General features: G+C 37.9%; 1 protein-coding gene across 2 annotated transcripts in view; it reads left to right on the top strand.

The window, feature by feature from the left end:
* Window positions 1–17,704, top strand: part of MKLN1 (muskelin 1) — a 171,283-nt gene extending 153,579 nt beyond the window's left edge. The window contains exons 17-18 of one of the 2 annotated variants that reach the window (XM_059396396.1): window positions 6,926–6,980; window positions 17,345–17,704. In XM_059396396.1, coding sequence (XP_059252379.1) covers window positions 6,926–6,980; window positions 17,345–17,466 — 177 coding nt within the window. In that variant the 3' untranslated portion in view covers window positions 17,467–17,704. Of the gene's footprint in view, window positions 1–6,925; window positions 6,981–15,341; window positions 15,537–17,344 lie in introns of those variants that run through there. The other variant, XM_059396397.1, reaches the window with a different exon arrangement.
* Window positions 17,705–18,200: the final 496 nt, after the last annotated feature.

The following is an 18,200-nucleotide window of genomic DNA, read 5'->3' as shown; positions in this document are numbered from 1 at the left end:
ACAGGAAATATATTGGTGAACCAAGCAAAATACCTACCTGGGTGGTACTTAACTACTAGTGGTGAGAGATGATAAACTTAATAAATAAGCAAATTATAAAGTACATTAGTAATGATAGGTATTAAGGAAAAATTAGAGATAAAAAGGGTAAAGGAAGACCAGAATTAGAAGGGGTGAGAACTGGAGAGTTGCATTATTAAATAGGATGCTCTTAGTAGGTTCATTTAGAAATGAGATGTACACAGAGACTTGAAGGGTGTGAGGAAGTGAGGTAAGCAGATAATTTGGGGAAGATATTTCCTGGCAAAGGGAGGGTTAGAACAAAGACCTGAGGGTGGGAGCATCCTGGCTTTGTGTAGAAGAACAGCAAAGAGGCCACGGTAGCTGGAGTAGAGGTAAGAATGATGGCACTAGTCACAGATGAGGTCAGAGAGTTAAGAGCAAGGATCGGGAGATCAGATTGTGAATGACTTCATAAGTCAGTGTTAGGACTTTGGTTTTCACTCTGAATGAATAAGGAGCCAGGGTGGGGTATTGTGCAGAGGAGTGATGTGATCTGCTTTCTGTCTTACCTGACTTAAGATCACTAAGATCTAAGATCACTCTGACTACTGTATTGAGAACAGACTAGAGGAGAATAAGAATGGAGACAGAGAGACCTCTAAGGGAGATGGTAGAAATTGAAGCAAGGGATTATTGTAGTGCACACCAACGTATCAGCAGTAGAAATAGAGGCAAAGTAGACCATATTCTCAATAACGTATCAGCAGTAGAAATAGAGGCAAAGTAGACCATATTCTCAATATATATTAAAGGTGGAACCAACAGTGGGAATGCAAACTGGTGCAGCCCCTACAGAAAACAGTAGGGAGGTTCTTCAAAAAGTTAAAAATAGGGGCGCCTGGGTGGCTCAGTGGGTTAAGCCGCTGCCTCCGGCTCAGGTCATGATCTCAGGGTCCTGGGATCAAGTCCCGCATTGGGCTCTCTGCTCAGCGGGGAGTCTGCTTCCTCCTCTCTCTCTGCCTGCCTCTCTGCCTACTTGTAATCTCTCTCTGTCAAATAAATAAATAAAATCGTTAAAAAAAAAAAGTTAAAAAAAAAGTTAAAAATAGAACTACCACACAATCCAGCAATGGCACTACTAGATGTTTACCCAAAGAATCCAAAAACACTAATTCAAAAGGATAGGTGTATTTTGATGTTTATAGCAGCATTATCTACAATAGCCAAATTATGGAAATAGTCCAAGTAGCCATCAGTTCACTCACACACACACACACAATTGAATATTACTTAGCCATTAAAAAAGAATGAAATCTTGTCATTTGCTATGGTATGATGGAGCCAGAGAGCATTATGCTAAATGAAATAAGTCAGAGAAAGACAAATACCATATGTTTTCACTCATGTGTGGAATTTAAGAAACAAAACAAATGAGCAAAAAGGGGGAAAATAAGAGGCAAACCAAGAAACAGACTTTTGAAAGTATTCTCTACACCTAACGTGGGTCTCAAACCTGCAGCCCCAGCTCCAGAGTCACACACTCTACCCACTGAGCCAGCAGGTGCCCCAGCAGACTTAACTATAGAGAACAAACGGATGGTTATCACGAGGTTGGGGGGAGAGGGGTTAAATAGGTGATGGGAATGAAGGAATGCACTTGTGATGAGTACTGGGTGGTGTATGGGAATGTGGAATTACTATATTGTACATCTGAAACTAATATTATACCGTGTGTTGACTAACTGGAATTTAAATTAAAACTTAAAAAAGTAAAACCAATGGAATTTTACGATCAGTTAGATGTAGGGTTTGAAAGAAAGGACTCCAGAGTTACTAGCATTAGTAAATGGAGTTAATATCAACTGAAAAGAGAAGCCTCTGGGTAGACCCAGGGCTCCTGATCGGGATCAGGAGTATAATATTGGCTGCTATCTCCAGTTTGAGGTGCCTTGGAACAGCCAGCATTTTACACGTTGAGGTGATAGTTGGTTATTCATATCTGACTTGCTATCTCCAGTTTGAGGTGCCTTGGAACAGCCAGCATTTTACACGTTGAGGTGATAGTTGGTTATTCATATCTGACTTTATTCAGATTGTGTAATATCACTTAGTACCTATTAAAATCCTAGGCCTGTCAGAGAAAGGGGAACCCTCCTACGCTGTTGGTGGGAATGCAAGCTAGTGCAACCACTCTGGAAAACAGCATGGAGGTTCCTCAAAATGTTGAAAATAGAACTACCGTATGACCCAGCAATTGCACTACTGGGTATTTACCCTAAAGATACAAACGTAGTGATCCAAAGGGGCACATGCACCCAAATGTTTATAGCAGCAATGTCTGCAGTAGCTAAACTATGGAAAGAACCTAGATGTCCATCAACAGATGAATGGATAAAGAAGATGTGGTATACATACACAATGGAATACTATGCAGCCATCAAAAGAAATGAAATCTTGCCATTTGTGACGACGTGGTTGGAACTAGAGGGTATCATGCTTAGCGAAATAAGTCAGTCGGAGAAAGACAACTATCATATGATCTCCCTGATATGAGGAAGTGGAGATGCAACATGGGGGGTTAAGGGGGTAGGAGAAGAATAAATGAAACAAGATGGGATCAAGAGGAAGACAAACCATAAGTGACTCTTAATCTCACAAAACAAACTGAGGGTTGTTGGGGGGAGGGGGGTTGGAGTAGGGATGAGGTTATGGACAATGGGGAGGGTATGTGCTATGGTGAGTGCTGTGAAGTGTGTAAACCTGGTGATTCACAGACCTGTACCCCTGGGGATAAAAAATATATGTTTATTAAAAAGAATTAATTAATTTTAAAAAATCCTAGGCTAGTACATAACAGTTCTGCTTAATAAGATCATTAAAATAATAGTTTTTGGCCTATCCTTTTTATGTAGAACCAATAGGCTTATCTTTCACCTTAGAGGTCAGAAAAGAAGGGGCATCTGGGTGGCCCAGTTGGTTAAGCAACTGCTCAAGTCAGCTCAGGTCATAATCCTGGAGTCCTAGGATCAAGTCCCACACTGGGATCCCCACTCAGCGGGGCATCTGCTTCTCCCTCTGACCCTTCCCCCTCTCGTACTTCTCTCTCATTCTCTCTCTGTTTCAGATAAATAAACGCAGTATTTAAAAAAAAAAAAAAAGTCCGAAAGCAGGAATAAATTAACCCTCAAATAAGTAGAAGATAGGAAATTAGTGAAATAGGAAACAGTAGAAAAACATTTAAAAAGTGAGAAGTTGGTTCTTTGAAAAGGTGAATAAAATAGCAAGACTTACAAAGGAAAAAAAATAGTGAAAATAGTCAGCATCATTATGGACCCTATATACATAAAAAGGGAATAAGCTGTTATGAACAGCTGTCAACAAATTCAGCAACTTGATGAAATGGACCAATTTCTTAGAAGACACAACAAAACAGACACAGGAAGAATCAGAAAATCTTAAGGAACTCCATATCAATTACAGACATAGATTGAATTTATAATTGAAAACTTTGTCACGGTGTGCTTGGGTGGCTCAGTGGGTTAAAGCCTCTGCCTTCAGCTCAGGTCATGATCTCAGGGTCCTGGGATTGAGCCTCGAATCGGGCTCTCTGCTCAGCGGGGATCCTGCTTCCCTTCCTCTGTTTGCCTGCCTCTCTGCCTACTTGTGATCTCTGTCAAATAAATAAAATCTTAAAAAAAAAAAGAAAAAGAAAAAAAAATTTTTGTCACAAAAGAAACTATAGTTCTAAATGGCTTTCTCAGTAAATTCAGTCAATATTTAAGAAAGTAAAAATAACAACTCTTCATAGATTCTGAGAAACCAAAGGAAGATAGAACACTTTCTCAATTCTGTTATGAAGCAGATTGACTCTGATATTAAAAACCCAACAAAAACACTACAAGCAGAGATTATAGACTTCTTGTGAATGAAGATGCAAAATTCTTAATAAAATTTTAGCTAATTGAATTCAGCAATATATAAAAAGGTTAATGCACAATGACCAAGTGAGGGTTTATTCTAGGAATATAAGGTTGGTTTAACATTTGAAAATCAGTCATTCACCACCCTGACAGAATGGAGGAGGAAAACCACAGATCATCTCAGTAAGTGAAGAATAAGCATTTGGCATGATTCAAAACCCATTTATGATAAAAAAAAAAAAAAATCTTAGCAAGCTAGAAAGAAACTTCTTAAATGTCATAAAGGGCATCTATGAAAAACATAACTAGTACTATACTTAATTGTGAAACATTTTCCCTAAAGATTATGACAAAGAGTGTCAGTAGACACCCTCTATTCAGCATTATGCTAGAAGTTGTAGCTAATGCAATAAAAAAAAAGAAAGAAATAGTATATGGAATGGAAAGGAGAAAGGAGAATTGTGTGTAGATCACATTATTGTGTCCATGGAAAACCCCATGCAATCTACAAAACAATAATACTAAGATAAGTGAAGTAAGCAAGATTACAGAATACAAGGTCAGTAGAAAAAAAAATTATATTAGCAGTGAACAATTTGAAAATGAAAATTTTAAACCTGTTTATATTAATGCCAGAATAAATATGTAGTAATAAGTCTAGTGTAAGAAATTAAAGAAGACCTAAATAAATGCAGAGGGATCACATTTATGGATTGAAAGATTAAGGATTATTAAATGCCCATCCTCTCCAGATTTTTTTTTTTTAAAGGTTTTATTTATTGGGACACCTGGGTGGCTCAGTGGGTTAAGCCTCTGCCTTTGGCTCAGGTGGTAGTCTCAGGGTCCTGGGATGGGGTCCCATATCAGGCCCTCTGCTCAGCAGGGAGCCTGCTTCCCCTTCTCTCTCTGCCTGTCTCTCTGCCTACTTGGTATGATCTCTCTCTCTCTTTGTGTCAAATAAATAAATAAATAATCTTTCTAAAAATTTATTTATTTATTTATTTGACAGAAATCACAAGTAGGCAGAGAGGCAGGCTGAGAAGGGGAGGTGAAGCAGGCCTGCTGAGCAGAGAACCTGATGCGGGGCTCAGTCCCAGAACCCTGAGATCATGACCCACGCTGAAGGCAGAGGCTTAACCCACTGAGCCACCCAGGCGCTCCCCCCAGATTGGTTTTTACTTTAATGCAGTCCTTATCAATATTAAGGCAAGTTTGGATTTCTTTGTTGTTGTTGAAAAAAACAGGCAAACTGATTATAAAATTTATATAGAAAAGCAGAGGCCCTAGACTAGTCAAAACACTCCTGAAAACAGAAAAACAAAGTTAGAAGTTTCATACTACTTGATTTCAGAATTCTGTATAAGCCACAATTATCAAGACATTGTGGTACTGGCTTAAGGCTAGACAGATCAGTAGAACAGAACAGAGTTCAGAAGTAGAACCACATGGATGTGGTCAGGTTTGTTTGTTAGTTTGTTTGTTTGTTTTGGCCAGGATGCCAAGTCTATTGGGGACTTGGTAGTCTTTTTAACAAATGGTGCTGTTATCTCAACCCCTATCTTACTCTTTACATAAAAACTAATTTAAGATGGCCTAAATATAAAATGTAAAACAGTAAAACTTCAAGAAGTATAACCTTGGGATAGAGATTTCTTGGACATGACACAAAGGCAGTAACCATAAAAGAAAAAAATACACGGTGCCTGGGTCAGAAGTCAGTGATGTGTCTTACTCATGATTTGAGCTCACGTCGTGATCTGAGGGTTGTAAGATTGATCCCTGGGTTGGGCTCTGCACTGGGCATGGAGCCTGCTCGGGATTCTCTCTCTTTGTCTCTCTTCCCCTTTCCTCCTGCCTCCTACCCTGACACATGCAATATCTCTAAAATAAATAAATAAATCTTTAAAAAAAAAAAGATCTTGATAAGTTCAGATTTCAACAGAAGTAAAATTTCATAAAAGACCTTTGAAAAATAGACAAGCCACAGACTAAAATAATACTTGCAGTAAATATATATGACAGAGGACTAATACCCAGAATATTTAAAAAACAACAACCAGAAACCCATGGATTTTACATTCTTCTTTTGTTCCCTCTTTTCCTAACTTTTTTTTTTTTTTAAGATTTTATTTATTTGACAGAGAGAGATCACAAGTAGGCAGAGAGGCAGGCAGAGAGAGGGGGGGAAGCAGGCTCCCTCCTGAGGCTCCCTCTTTTCCTAACTCTTGCTCAGATAATTCCTTTAGGATATTTGTCCAGTTTCTGACAGAAGACCATTCACCAAGGCTTAACAAATACTAACCTGGGGCACCTGGGTGGCCCAACTGGTTAAGTGCCTGCCTTTGGCTCAGGTCCTGATTCCAGGGTCCTGGGATCAGGTCCTGCATCAGGCTCCTTGCTCAGCAGGGAGCCTGCTTCTCCCTCTGCCTGCTGCCTCTCCCCCCCCCCCCTTGGGCTCTCTCTCTGGCAAATAAAACAATAAAATCTTTAAATTAAAAACAAAAACAAATATTAATGTGATTGATAACCTGAAATTTTAAAGGCTGGAAGCACAGGTATAAAATACATCTTGAGGAATCAGTGGTATCAACACTTAGGTCTTACAGAGCACTAAGTAATTCCATTGAGATTCTACTCATTGGTCTACTCTCTTCCTTTAATTTACCTGTTTTGCACCATCCTCATTCAAGATAAAGATAAATAGTTCTCCAAATTAAGTACCATAGTTCTAAATACTCTCAATTTCAGTTGATCTGTTGTTTGTTCACAGTACATTAATACATTTCAAAAATAAAATAATTCCAAGATTTGGTCCAGTATTTGGAAAGCAGTCCAGTAGAAAAATCAGCATATTATTTAATCTAAATGTAGTGTTCTTCTTGCTACTCTTTGGTGAATAGACTGGGGTAGCACATGTGCAGAGACATACAGTGGCTAGTAAATGGTGTTATTTTTCTCTAATGTGCTTAGCCAGCTAATTTGCTTCTATTTTTCTTCCACAGTTCCAGCTCCTAGCTTCAGCTCTGTTCAAATCTGGTTCAGACTTTACAGCTCTAGGTAAGTATTCCAGCATAGTTTATCCAGTTTAGATGCCCTTGCATTTGGGGAATTGGGTTTGAGTTGCTTTTAAATGAAACATCAGGTGAGATGTTCCCTAGCAAATGGTACAGGTTTCAAGGTAGCAAGCAGATTTTCTAATGACCTGCTACAAAGTTACTTTCCACGCATCAGTCACCAGTTCATGGGTTAGTTTGCAGTTCCTGTTACACCAGTTGCTGGGTTATTATGCAAACGGAAGCCAGTAGAAGCATGATCCAATTAAATAAACTTGTATAGCATTATTTTGGAATATAAGCTGTATATTACTGATACACTCACTATGAGGTAACACTTCTTGGTTGAATGACTTTTCCTCTCAGTTTGTCCTTTGTGGAATTGTATGAGATCAACAGATTGTTGATGGGGTAGGCAGTGAAAATATTGTTTTGAGATCTAAGAAAATACATTACCTCTTTACTGAAAATGGGAATTTATGAGTGTTGTTATCTTAATTGTTTAATAAATGTTCTACTTGAAACTCCAGTGTTTCTTAGACACCCCAGATAGGGGCATCAGTCTTCATTTAGGAGTATTCTCATTTGTTATTAATGAGAGTTATTAATAAAGTAAGCTAGACTGTAGTGAAGTGGGGAATCTGTAGAAGTTCCATAATCCAGAGCTTTATTCAGGTCAATTTTTAAGAATCTTTTCATTAGGATAAGTCATTATGATAGCTTTACTTTTTCAACAAGATTGTAGGCTTTTGAAGTATGGGAATTCCCAGCTTTCCCCTTGTCATCATAAAATACAGTCCCACAGTGAATGCTTATTAATTCCATTGATGCCACTGCTATTATTGTTTGCCTTAGAAGTGGGCAGTAATATCGAAATTTTCCAGTATATGTAATATAGATACTATTCTTTATCTCTGGAATAAAATAACATTTTGGAATATCGATTTAATTTTTTCATTGTTTGTCCTTTCGTCTCCTAAAGGTGAACCCTACCTCAAAGGAAAAAAAATAGCATATATAATTCTGATGTTTTTCAGTGGGATGGGAAAGAATAGGAATTCTCCTTGGGGTTTTGCTCTTTCTTGCTCGATAACCAATAATTAAGGCTTCTCCACTGATCTAGGCAACTTTAGTCCTAATTCCAGAATACTTAGGATTCCACAGGGCAGGACTGAGCAGGCTGCTGTAAAACATAGGTTCTCTGAAAATTCAGATAATCATTTACCACCATTCCATACACGAAGATGTTTTGAGGCTAATAAAGATCTTAACCTTATGATGGAGAACCTACATATAAGTAAGCATTACTTTAGAAAGTCCATACCCTTGTGAATCTCATCATTTGAAACAGATTTAGTGATACATGAATTAGGTCCCTGGCACATAGATATTCTGTTTGAATAAGCACGTGCCTTGTTATGTGTAGATACCAAAGCCCAGAGCCATTATCTTTATTTTTTTGGTGGGCAGCACTAAAATCTCTCTGACTGACTTATATTTAGCCTTCAGAACAAGAATTTCTTGGCAGTTATTTAAATATGTTAGGCTGGTATCAGCAAATATTTTACCTTTAACTTAACTCTTTTCTTTGGTCTCTGTCCTGTTCACTGCCAGCTAATGTATTTATCAGGAACAGTTTGTTTTTCTTGGATTCCAAGCAAACCTCAGAGAACAATACAAACAATAGGAAAAAATACAAAAAGAAAATTCCTACAGGGTTTTATTTTCTACCTTGTCTGAAGGGAGGCAGTATCTTTCATAGTTAAGAGATGAGAGTGTAGGAGAGCAGTTAAGAATCAGAATCTATGTTCGGGTATCAGCTCTGCCGCTTGCTAATTTCAAAAGTGACTTGAGCAAGTCACCTTTCTAATAATTAATTTCTCCATCTATAAGATGGAGATAATAAGAATACTTACCTCAAGTATCCATTCACAGTACTATTATTATCTCCCTTAAAAATGTAACCTTGGGGCACCTGGGTGGCTCAGTCAGTTAAGTGTCCAAATCTTCATTTTGGCTCAGGTCATGATCTCAGGTCATGAGCTTGAGCCCCACATGGGACTCTGTACTCACCAGGGAATCTGCTTCTCTCCCTCTACATCTGCCCCTCCCCCTCCTCCCCCACACCCCGCTAATGCATGTGCATGCTCACATGCTCGCTCTCTCTCTGAAATAAATAAAACAAATCTTTTTTTAAAAACTGAAACCAAATGGGTCATTTCATGTATATATGTATACATTTTTTTAAAGATGTTTTTATCTTTTTTTTTTTCTTCAAGATTTTATTTATTTGACAAAGAGACAGAGAGAGAGGGCACACAAGCATGGGGAGAAGCAGGCTCCCTGCTAGGCAAGGAGCCCAATGTGAGGCTTGATCCCAGGACTCTGGGGTCATGACCTGAGCCGAAGGCAGTTGCTTAATGACTGAGCCACCCAAGTGCCCCTAAAGACTTTCATTTTTAAATAATCTCTACACCCAGTGTGGGGCTTGAACTTACAACCCCAAGATTGAGAGTCACATGCTCTACTGACCGAGCCAGCCAAGTGTCCCTAAATGTATATATTTTTCATGTGCAGATAAACTAAATATTTCATTTTTTCTAAATTCACCAAAAATATTTGCCTCCACCAAACTTTATGACTGACTTCCTCCAGAATTGTTTATCTTAACTTCTTATTGAGAATTAAATGAAAGCATTTATTAATGTCCTATGTAATTTAAAGAATTAGGGGCACCTGGGTGGCTCAGTCGGTTAGGTGACTGCCTTTAGTTCAGGTCATGTTCCTGGGATCCTGGCATTGACCTCCATTTGGGGCTCCTTGCTTAGTGGGGATCCTGCTTCTCCCTCTCCCTCTGCCTGCTGCCCCCCACTGCTTGTGTTCTTTCTCTCTGTGTTAAATAAATAAATAAAATCTTTTTTTAAAAAAGAATTAAAAAGATGGAAAGCATTTTACAAATAGCTGACATTATCTTAGTTTTGAAAAATGACTGACTTCAGAGAAAAGCAGCCTCTGGGGATCTTGAATTTAAAACTTCTGGTGGCTCTGGGTTTTAAACTTTTAAACTTGAACTCAGACATTTTGCCAGTTTATAGAGTTGTGTCTTATTTCCAGAAAGTATACACTGGAGTGATTTAAGCATATTTTCAGCAAAGTATGTGACAGGTAGGAAAAATCTAGTCTATAGTACATATTGCCTTTTTTGATCTTCACACCTCTTTTTAAAACTTTTAGAGTCCAAATATGATGTGCAAAATGCAAATTCAGAGAGACGTTTAAAACATTTGATGCCTAAAATAGTGCTTTTTATCATTGTGTTGACATTTGTGAATGAGGAGCCCTAAGAATTTTGCAGCATTTGCTATGTCCTTTTAGCCTTTATACTTTATATCCACTTCCTTTGGACTCTTGTCTGTAGCCCATATGTTTATAGGTACTTTTTGTATAACAGAAAGTTTATTATTAGCTATAGAAAGATCAAACTTGTATCCAGGAGAAAAATGAGAATTCTTGCTATTTCTTCTTAACTGTAAGTAGGAAACTTTACCTAGTCTGTATAAGATGTTAAGTTAAAAGTATATTCCTAGGGGCACCTGGGTGTACAGTCGGTTGAGTATCTACTACTCTTGGTTTTGCCTCAGGTGCTGATCTTAGGGTGAGATTGAGCCCGGTGTCAGGCTTCTTGCTCAGCGTGGGGTCTGCTGTAGATGCTCTCTCCCTCTTCCTCTGCCTCTCCTTATTCTCTCTCTCTCAAATAAATAAATCTTGGAGGAAATAAATAAATAAATAAAAGAAGGAGCGCCTGGGTGGCTCAGTCGGTGTCTGGGGATCCTGGGATAGAGCCCCACGTTGGGCTCCCTGCTCAGTGGAGAGTCTGCTTTTCCCTCTTCCTCTGCTGCTCCCCCCCAACTCATGCTCTCTGCTCTCTCTCATGCTCTCCCTCTCTCTAATAAATAAAATATTAAAATGTGTGTGTGTGTGTTCCTAATAGGTCACTTTTCTTTTTAGAGTTATCATTTCTGGTTGTGGTAGTAGTGATAAAGCGATAGCTGGTATTTACTGAGCACTTAACTATGGGACCAGGTACTGTTTTAAGCACTGTACAGGTCTTAACTCATCTAATCTCCGTAATAATCCTATGAAGTAGTTAGTATTATGATCCCCTTTATATAGGAAGAAACAGGGACACAGAGAAGCTTAGGTAACTTGCCCAGGAATAATACTAATGAATGGCGAGACTAGGATACAGACTATAATCCTATGGCTTCAGAGCTCACACTCTAAACCAACTATACTACTTCTCACTGAGCTTTAACCAGTGTCTGCTACTCTGAGTGATTAGTTCCTCATTCCATTTTATGATGAAAATGAAGTGAGAGAAACACTGATGGAGGAGTATGAGATTTAGAATCTACATTACCGTTTTTTGTCCTAGCTCTGCCATTTAATTAGTCATGTTACTGTTGATGGCTTTCTTACTGCCTACCTCATTTTAATGTATTTTTTTTTTAACTTTTAAGTACAGATACAGCTTAAAGTTCTCCTTGAACAGCTTTCTTCAATCTCTGTCTCTTCTCAAGTGTAATCGTTCGTATCTGGCAGATCTTTCCATACACACACAGCTACATACACAGACCTGCAAATACAGTGATTCTCTTTACTTACAGTAGTTATATTCTGTAAAGTCATAAGAATTACTGAATTAGTGAATACTAAACCATTTCTCCTATGGGACACAGAGTTAGGTTCTTTATATAATTGATTAATGTTGCACAGCGCTTATCAAACACACGCATTTTCTCCATAAGGCACATCATGGCCTTAGGCACACTAGATAACACTTCAGCACTATGCTTGGGCACCTTTATAGTAAAGCAGTGAAGTAACAACAAAAAGCACAAAAACGTAAAAAATAAAAAGCCGGTGGATTTGAAAAGGACACTTGTTTATAGTGTGAGAGGTGGTAAAAGAACACAGAGCATGACCCAGTTTGCCCTTAGCTGACAGCATCTGCCTGTGCTCATTCAAATGTGTGCTGCTCTCCACATGTCCGTGAATGACCACATACTGCCACAAGTACTGATTTGGGGGTTACAGGTACGTTTTAGTGGGCAGGCAAATGCACAGATAAGGAATCTGCGTAATAAAGATGGACTGTACCTAGACACAGACACACACAGACCTATACTTTTGTGTGTTCTGGTTTTATTTATTACACAGTGTAAAATACGTTTTCTACAACATAACATTTTAAAATTAATGATGTGGCTTGGAGATGTTTGCAAGAAACTATACTAGATCTATTGTATTCTTAATAAGTAATACATGGTATTCCATAATAAGATCTGCCACAATTTAAACATTCATCTAATAATAGTGTGAATTTCAATTTTCTCATTGGTAAATGGTAAATAAAAGTAAAACATATTCAGAGGTAACCACACTTAATCATGGGAAGCATTGAGTTATGTACAGATTTCTCAAGTCAAAATCAATATGTTATATAACTGAAAGTAATATAACACTGTATGTCAATTATATATACTCCAATAAGAGAAAAAAATTAAGTAAAAAAATAAATTAATTAAACATGTTCTCTTAAGGAGTAAGTGAACTTGGCACACTGCCTACAATTTAAGCCCTTAGTGAATATTAGTTAATAAAAATAAATAAATGGGTTTTGGAGTCAGATAGACACAGGTTCACAATCTATTCTCTTCCTGCCCTAACTGTGAGGTCTTAAAAAGACTGAATATCCCTAAGTTGTCTCATCTGAAAGGAGAGTTTATGATAACTTTATGATAACTTCTTCATTAGAATGAAATGCGGTCAGGGACACCTGGGTGGCTCAGTCGGTTAAGTATCTGCCTTCAGCTGGGGTCATGATCCCAGGATCCTGAGATCAAGTCCCACATTGGCCTCTTTGCTCAGCCAGGAGCCTTCTTCTTCCTGTGCCTGCCACTCCCCCCTGCTTCTGTGCTCACTCACTCTCTCTGACAAATAAATAAATCTTAAAAAAAAAAAAAAAAAAAAAAAAAGAATGAGGGGCACCTGGGTGGCTCAGTGGGTTAAGCCTCTGCCTTCGGCTCAGGTCATGATCCCAGGGTCCTGGGATCAAGCCCCACATCGGGCTCTCTGCTCTGCAAGGGAGCCTGCTTCCTCCTCTCTCTCTGCCTGCCTCTCTGCCTACTTGTGATCTCTGTCAGATAAATAAAGAAAAAATCTTTAAAAAAAAAAAATGAAATATCATATATAAAGTACCTGGGATAGAGTAGGAACTCAGTGCTTCCCTCCCTCTTAAATTATTTAATCTCATAAAAATACATTAATTTTGTTCGATGTTACTTCATTAGGATATATAGGTACTTTATTAGTAGCATATTAGTAATACATAGGTATTACTTCATTAGAGTAATACATCAAAATCAATATCTTCTCTTAAAAATAAAACCTATTATGACAATTTTACAAATATAGAAAGTAAAACAAGGGGGAAACCCCTAAAGTTGACTACAGTTGGTTATATTACCACACCGTAGGGGGAAAAAGAGAGTAACCTTTTCAGTACAATACTATAATGCTTAGACTATACTTTTGGATATATTCAAAGACAATAAAAGTAAAGAAATGTGTATAATTTTTTTGTTGGTCATGGTATGGGTATAGTAATTCTGGAACATGTTTTGTGTGTATTTTACGTTGAACAAATAAGTAAATATGATGGTGTAGAGATCAATTTTCCTAGTGGGAGAAAGGAGATACTATAAATAGGGAATGGGATTAAGGAGAGGAAGAATCCTGTCGAGTTCTAAAAAACACGGGAATCATCAGTGAAATCACGAATTCATAATCTGCTTTTAAAAAAGTTGTGTATAATATGTGTGCACATATATGTACAGGTCTAGAAACACCACCACCTTTGGCAATTAACGCAACTGATCTTAGTCCTAAATGTCACTCACCACTAAAAGGAATTAGGGCTCCTTAAAAAAAATGGCTGATTCCAGAGCTGTGTAAAGATGAGCTTGGATATCTTGCTCTGTCAGGAAATAAGGAAGTGCTCAAAAATTAATGGGAGCATTAAAAAAGACACAGAAACAAGCTCAAAAGAGCTCTTGCTCGCCAAAACTGGGACAGTGTGAGTATTAAAATGAATAATGATGGTAATAAATATGATATATTGAACAAGGAAAGGATCTGAGTACATAGTCGTGCAAACAAATAAAATGGAGGAAAAAAGAAAAGCTCTTTAGTGTCAGTCAACAAATGCAGAAGGAATTGTAAAGTTAGGAAAACACTATCAGTGTTTTGTTTTGTTTTGTTTTAGCAACATATAATTGTTTTAGCAAGAATCATCAGTGAAGGCAAATATTGTTGGGAAATTCACATAGTTTCAGGCTATTCTTATCAATATTTTATGAATTGCTGGGGTCGCCTGGGTGACTCAGTCCATGGAGCGGCTGACTCTCTTGATCACAGGTCTTAATCTCAGGGTTGTGAGGTAGATCCACATGGTGGATAAGGAGCCTACTTTAAAAAAAATTTTTTAAGAAAGTATTTTACTAATTGCCGTGGTAGAAAACAACACCTTCACACCAGCGAAATCTGGCAGATACCAGTTTGATCAGGAGTTCACAGTTAACATTGGGATAAACTGAGAGCCTGTGCCTCCTGACATGATGCAGTGGGAAGGACACGGTATCTCTTTGATAGTATTTTTGCCAGAACTGCATAAATTTAATCTGATTCGAGGAAGCAGTCAGACAACCCAAATTCAACACATTCTACAACTAAATAATTGCTCTGTACTTGTCAAGGGTGTCAGTATCATAAAAAACAGAGGCTGAGGGACTATTCCAGGCCAAAGAAAACTAAATACTGGGTTGAGTTTTAGATGAATAGGGAAAATAACTATAAAAAAGATGATTGCGACAAAAATGTTAACTTTCCTAAATTTAATATATAGTGGTTATTTAAGTGATGTTCTTAGGTGAAATGAACTCAAGTATTTAGGGGTGAAAATGTGTACAATTTACTCCCAAATCATTCTACAAGAAAAGTATGTGTGGGGTACAAACATACAAAGAGAGAGAATGAGAACACGTGACAAAATGTTCAACAGCTTGAGTAATCTAGGTAAGGGTGTATGAGTCTTCGTTGTACTGTTCTTGAAATGCTTCTAGGAGTTTGAAATTTTTCAAAATTTTAGAAAACTCTGAAAGCATAAAATAGAAAAAAATAATCTCATCATTCAGAGATAACATTTGTTTACATTTTGGAGTATTTCCTTCCATTCATTTTCATGATATTTCTTTGTTAAATCTTTTTTTTTTTAATATACAGTTTCTTTTCTTTTTTTTTTAAGGTTTTAGTTATTTTTTGTGAGAGAGATCATAGAGGAAGAGGGAGAAGCAGACTCACCAGTGAGCAGAGAGCCCAATGTGGGGCTTAATCCCATGACCCCAGACCATGACCTGAGCTGAAGGCAGACACTTAACCATCTGAGCCACCCAGGCGCCCCTCTTTGTTAAATCTTAAAGCTCCAAAGATGTAAACATTTGCCCTCAAACTTAAAATAATAGTAAAAGAATTTTTTTTTAATTAAAAGGAATGTTCCTTTCTTGAAACATTGTTTATTTTCCTTCCAGGAAACTGGTATCCTTGGCAATGTTTTGTTCTGTTCATGTTCTTTACAAGAGTAAAAAAACAGAATGTACCTAAAACTATATTGTAAGTTGAGTGAACATTGGTCCAGTTTGAAATAATTTTCATTGGGTATCAAGGCATATATAACTTTCTGGCACTATATCTGTGTCTTAGGGCTCTCATGTCTCAGCCATTTCATGAACAGGGAAATCAAAAGACTACTTTGTTTATTTTATTACTTTCCTACTTCATATGTACATAAGAAATTTAAAGCAGCTTAAAGCAATATATACCAGCTGACTAAAGGAAGGAAGCATCTCACTGAATATTCCTTTGGCCAGAATAAACTTGAAAATTAAATGTTTAATAGAGGTTAAAGGAGGGGAAAAATCCTTTAGTTCATGGTCTCCACCTTTTAAGAATGTCATCCACTTTCTAATGTTTATCTGGATAAAAAGTAGGTCATTGTTCTGTTTCTCACATGATATGTGCCTGGCAGAGAGCCTGGTGCTTAGTACCATAAATGCATGTCATTTCCTATGTGCCAGGGATGTTCTACATTACTGTACAGGTAATTCTTTCAGTTCTTTGACCCTACTTCCAGCTCTCAGGACCTTAATGATTTTAGACCACCTTCTAAAGAAAGTGATTTTAGTATGTTTTTCATTTTGATTTTATTCTACTTTTTAAGGACTTAATTTATTGGGGCACCTGGGTGGTTTAGTGGGTTAAAGCCTCTGCCTTTGGCTCGGGTCATGAGCCCAGGGTCCTGGGGTCGAGTACCACATTGGGCTCTCTGCTCAGCAGGGAGCCTGCCTCCCCCCCTTCTCTCTGCCTGCCTCTATGCCTACTTGTGATCTCTGTCAAATAAACAAATAAAATCTTTTTTTAAAAAAAGATTTTCAGGGTGCCTGGGTGGCTCAGTGGGTTAAAGCCTCTGCCTCCGGCTCAGGTCATGATCTCAGGGTCCTAGGATCAAGCCCCGCCTCAGGCTCTCTGCTCAGCAGGGAGCCTGCTTCCCTTCCTCTCTCTCTGCCTGCCTCTCTGCCTACTTGTGATCTCTGTCTGTCAAATAAATAAATAAAATCTTAAAAAATATATATATTTTTTTCTTTATTTATGAGTGAGAGCTGGGGGAGGGGCAGAGGTAGAGGGACAAGCTGACTCTGCGCTGAGCTCTGAGCTCAACGCAGAGCTTGACCCCAGGACCCGAGCCAAGACCAAGAGATAGACATTTAAATGACTGAGCCACCCAGGTGCCCCTGATTTTATTGTATTTTTATTATCAAAAAAATTTTAGTGGCTCAGAAGCATTATAAAGTCAGAAAAAGGTGAAACTGCCTCAGTGGACTAGAAGAGAAAAATGTTTGTCAAGGAAAGAAGAGAAATCATTATAAGTTAGTTACTAATGATTAGTTAGCCAATCATTAGAACAGGGGCTTCTCACATAATTGCATTTACTATGCACAGTATCACCATGAAGTAAATAAGATTAACACAAATTTACCGCTGTGGAAACAGTTGCAGAAAGTCTGATTAACTTACCTAAGATCACACCACTGCCAGGTAGTAAAACTGGGTTCATAGCCCATGTCTATCTGCTTTTAAAATCAGATGAGTTTTTGGTTTTCCCCTTATACATTGCTGTTTTTCTCAACTAGCTTCTCTGTTAACATGTTTTAGACACAATGGATGAGTTTCTTTGTATCTCTCCCTTACCAGGCTTTTCCGATGTGGATCACACGTATGCTCAAAGAACTCAGCTCTTTGACACCTTAGTAAATTTCTTTCCTGACAGCATGACTCCTCCTAAAGGCAACCTGGTAGACCTCATCACACTGTAACTGAAGAGTCACTGGACAGCAATGGAGAACAGGAGTCTGCTTTCAGTATTGTGGAGTTCAACTCTGTTGACCGACAATTAGGCTGCAGTGATCAAGGACTGCACCAGAATTTTGAAGGGATCTTTACTGTCACAAGTTTTAACCCTCGTCCTTCATACCCAACCTCAGCCCCTTTCTCCTCATCCCATCCCGAATTAGGTTAATAAAGTGAAATTGGTATACTTTCCATTTAAATATATATATATTTTTTTCTTACTTTAACTTTTAAGAACGAATGAATATAAAAGAAGAAATAATCAGGCAGTTTACCCTTTTCTGATTTTTATTTCATTTTTATAAAATTGGGGCAAATAAGTACTATTAACAGACTCAGTACTCGAAGAATGGGGTTTTGTTGTTGTCGCCTGGTTTGGCCTCCCTTCTTTCTCCTCCTTTCCCACTTCACTTTGCCTCGCATCACACAACTGCCTGTAGCTGGTGTCAGTTGTTTACCTCTTCATTCTTAAAAGTATATAGTTCTGTAGGGCAAATGATGTATGTTAAAGTGGTATGTGTGTGTCTGTTGACTAGAGTCTTGTATTACATTAAACAATAGGAGGAACAGAGGGCTCAAATTTATGCTCCTTGTCATAGAACTAAGAAATGAAACCCAAGATTGATCCAGGTACTTATCTGAGATTGGTATATAGTATTTCTATAATAATATATTTTATAGTGGATATTCCAATAGCTTT

Source organism: Mustela nigripes, chromosome 4 (genome assembly GCF_022355385.1).
Source record: "Mustela nigripes isolate SB6536 chromosome 4, MUSNIG.SB6536, whole genome shotgun sequence".
NCBI classification, from domain to species: domain Eukaryota; kingdom Metazoa; phylum Chordata; class Mammalia; order Carnivora; family Mustelidae; genus Mustela; species Mustela nigripes.
This window is presented reverse-complemented; position numbering and strand designations above follow the sequence as displayed.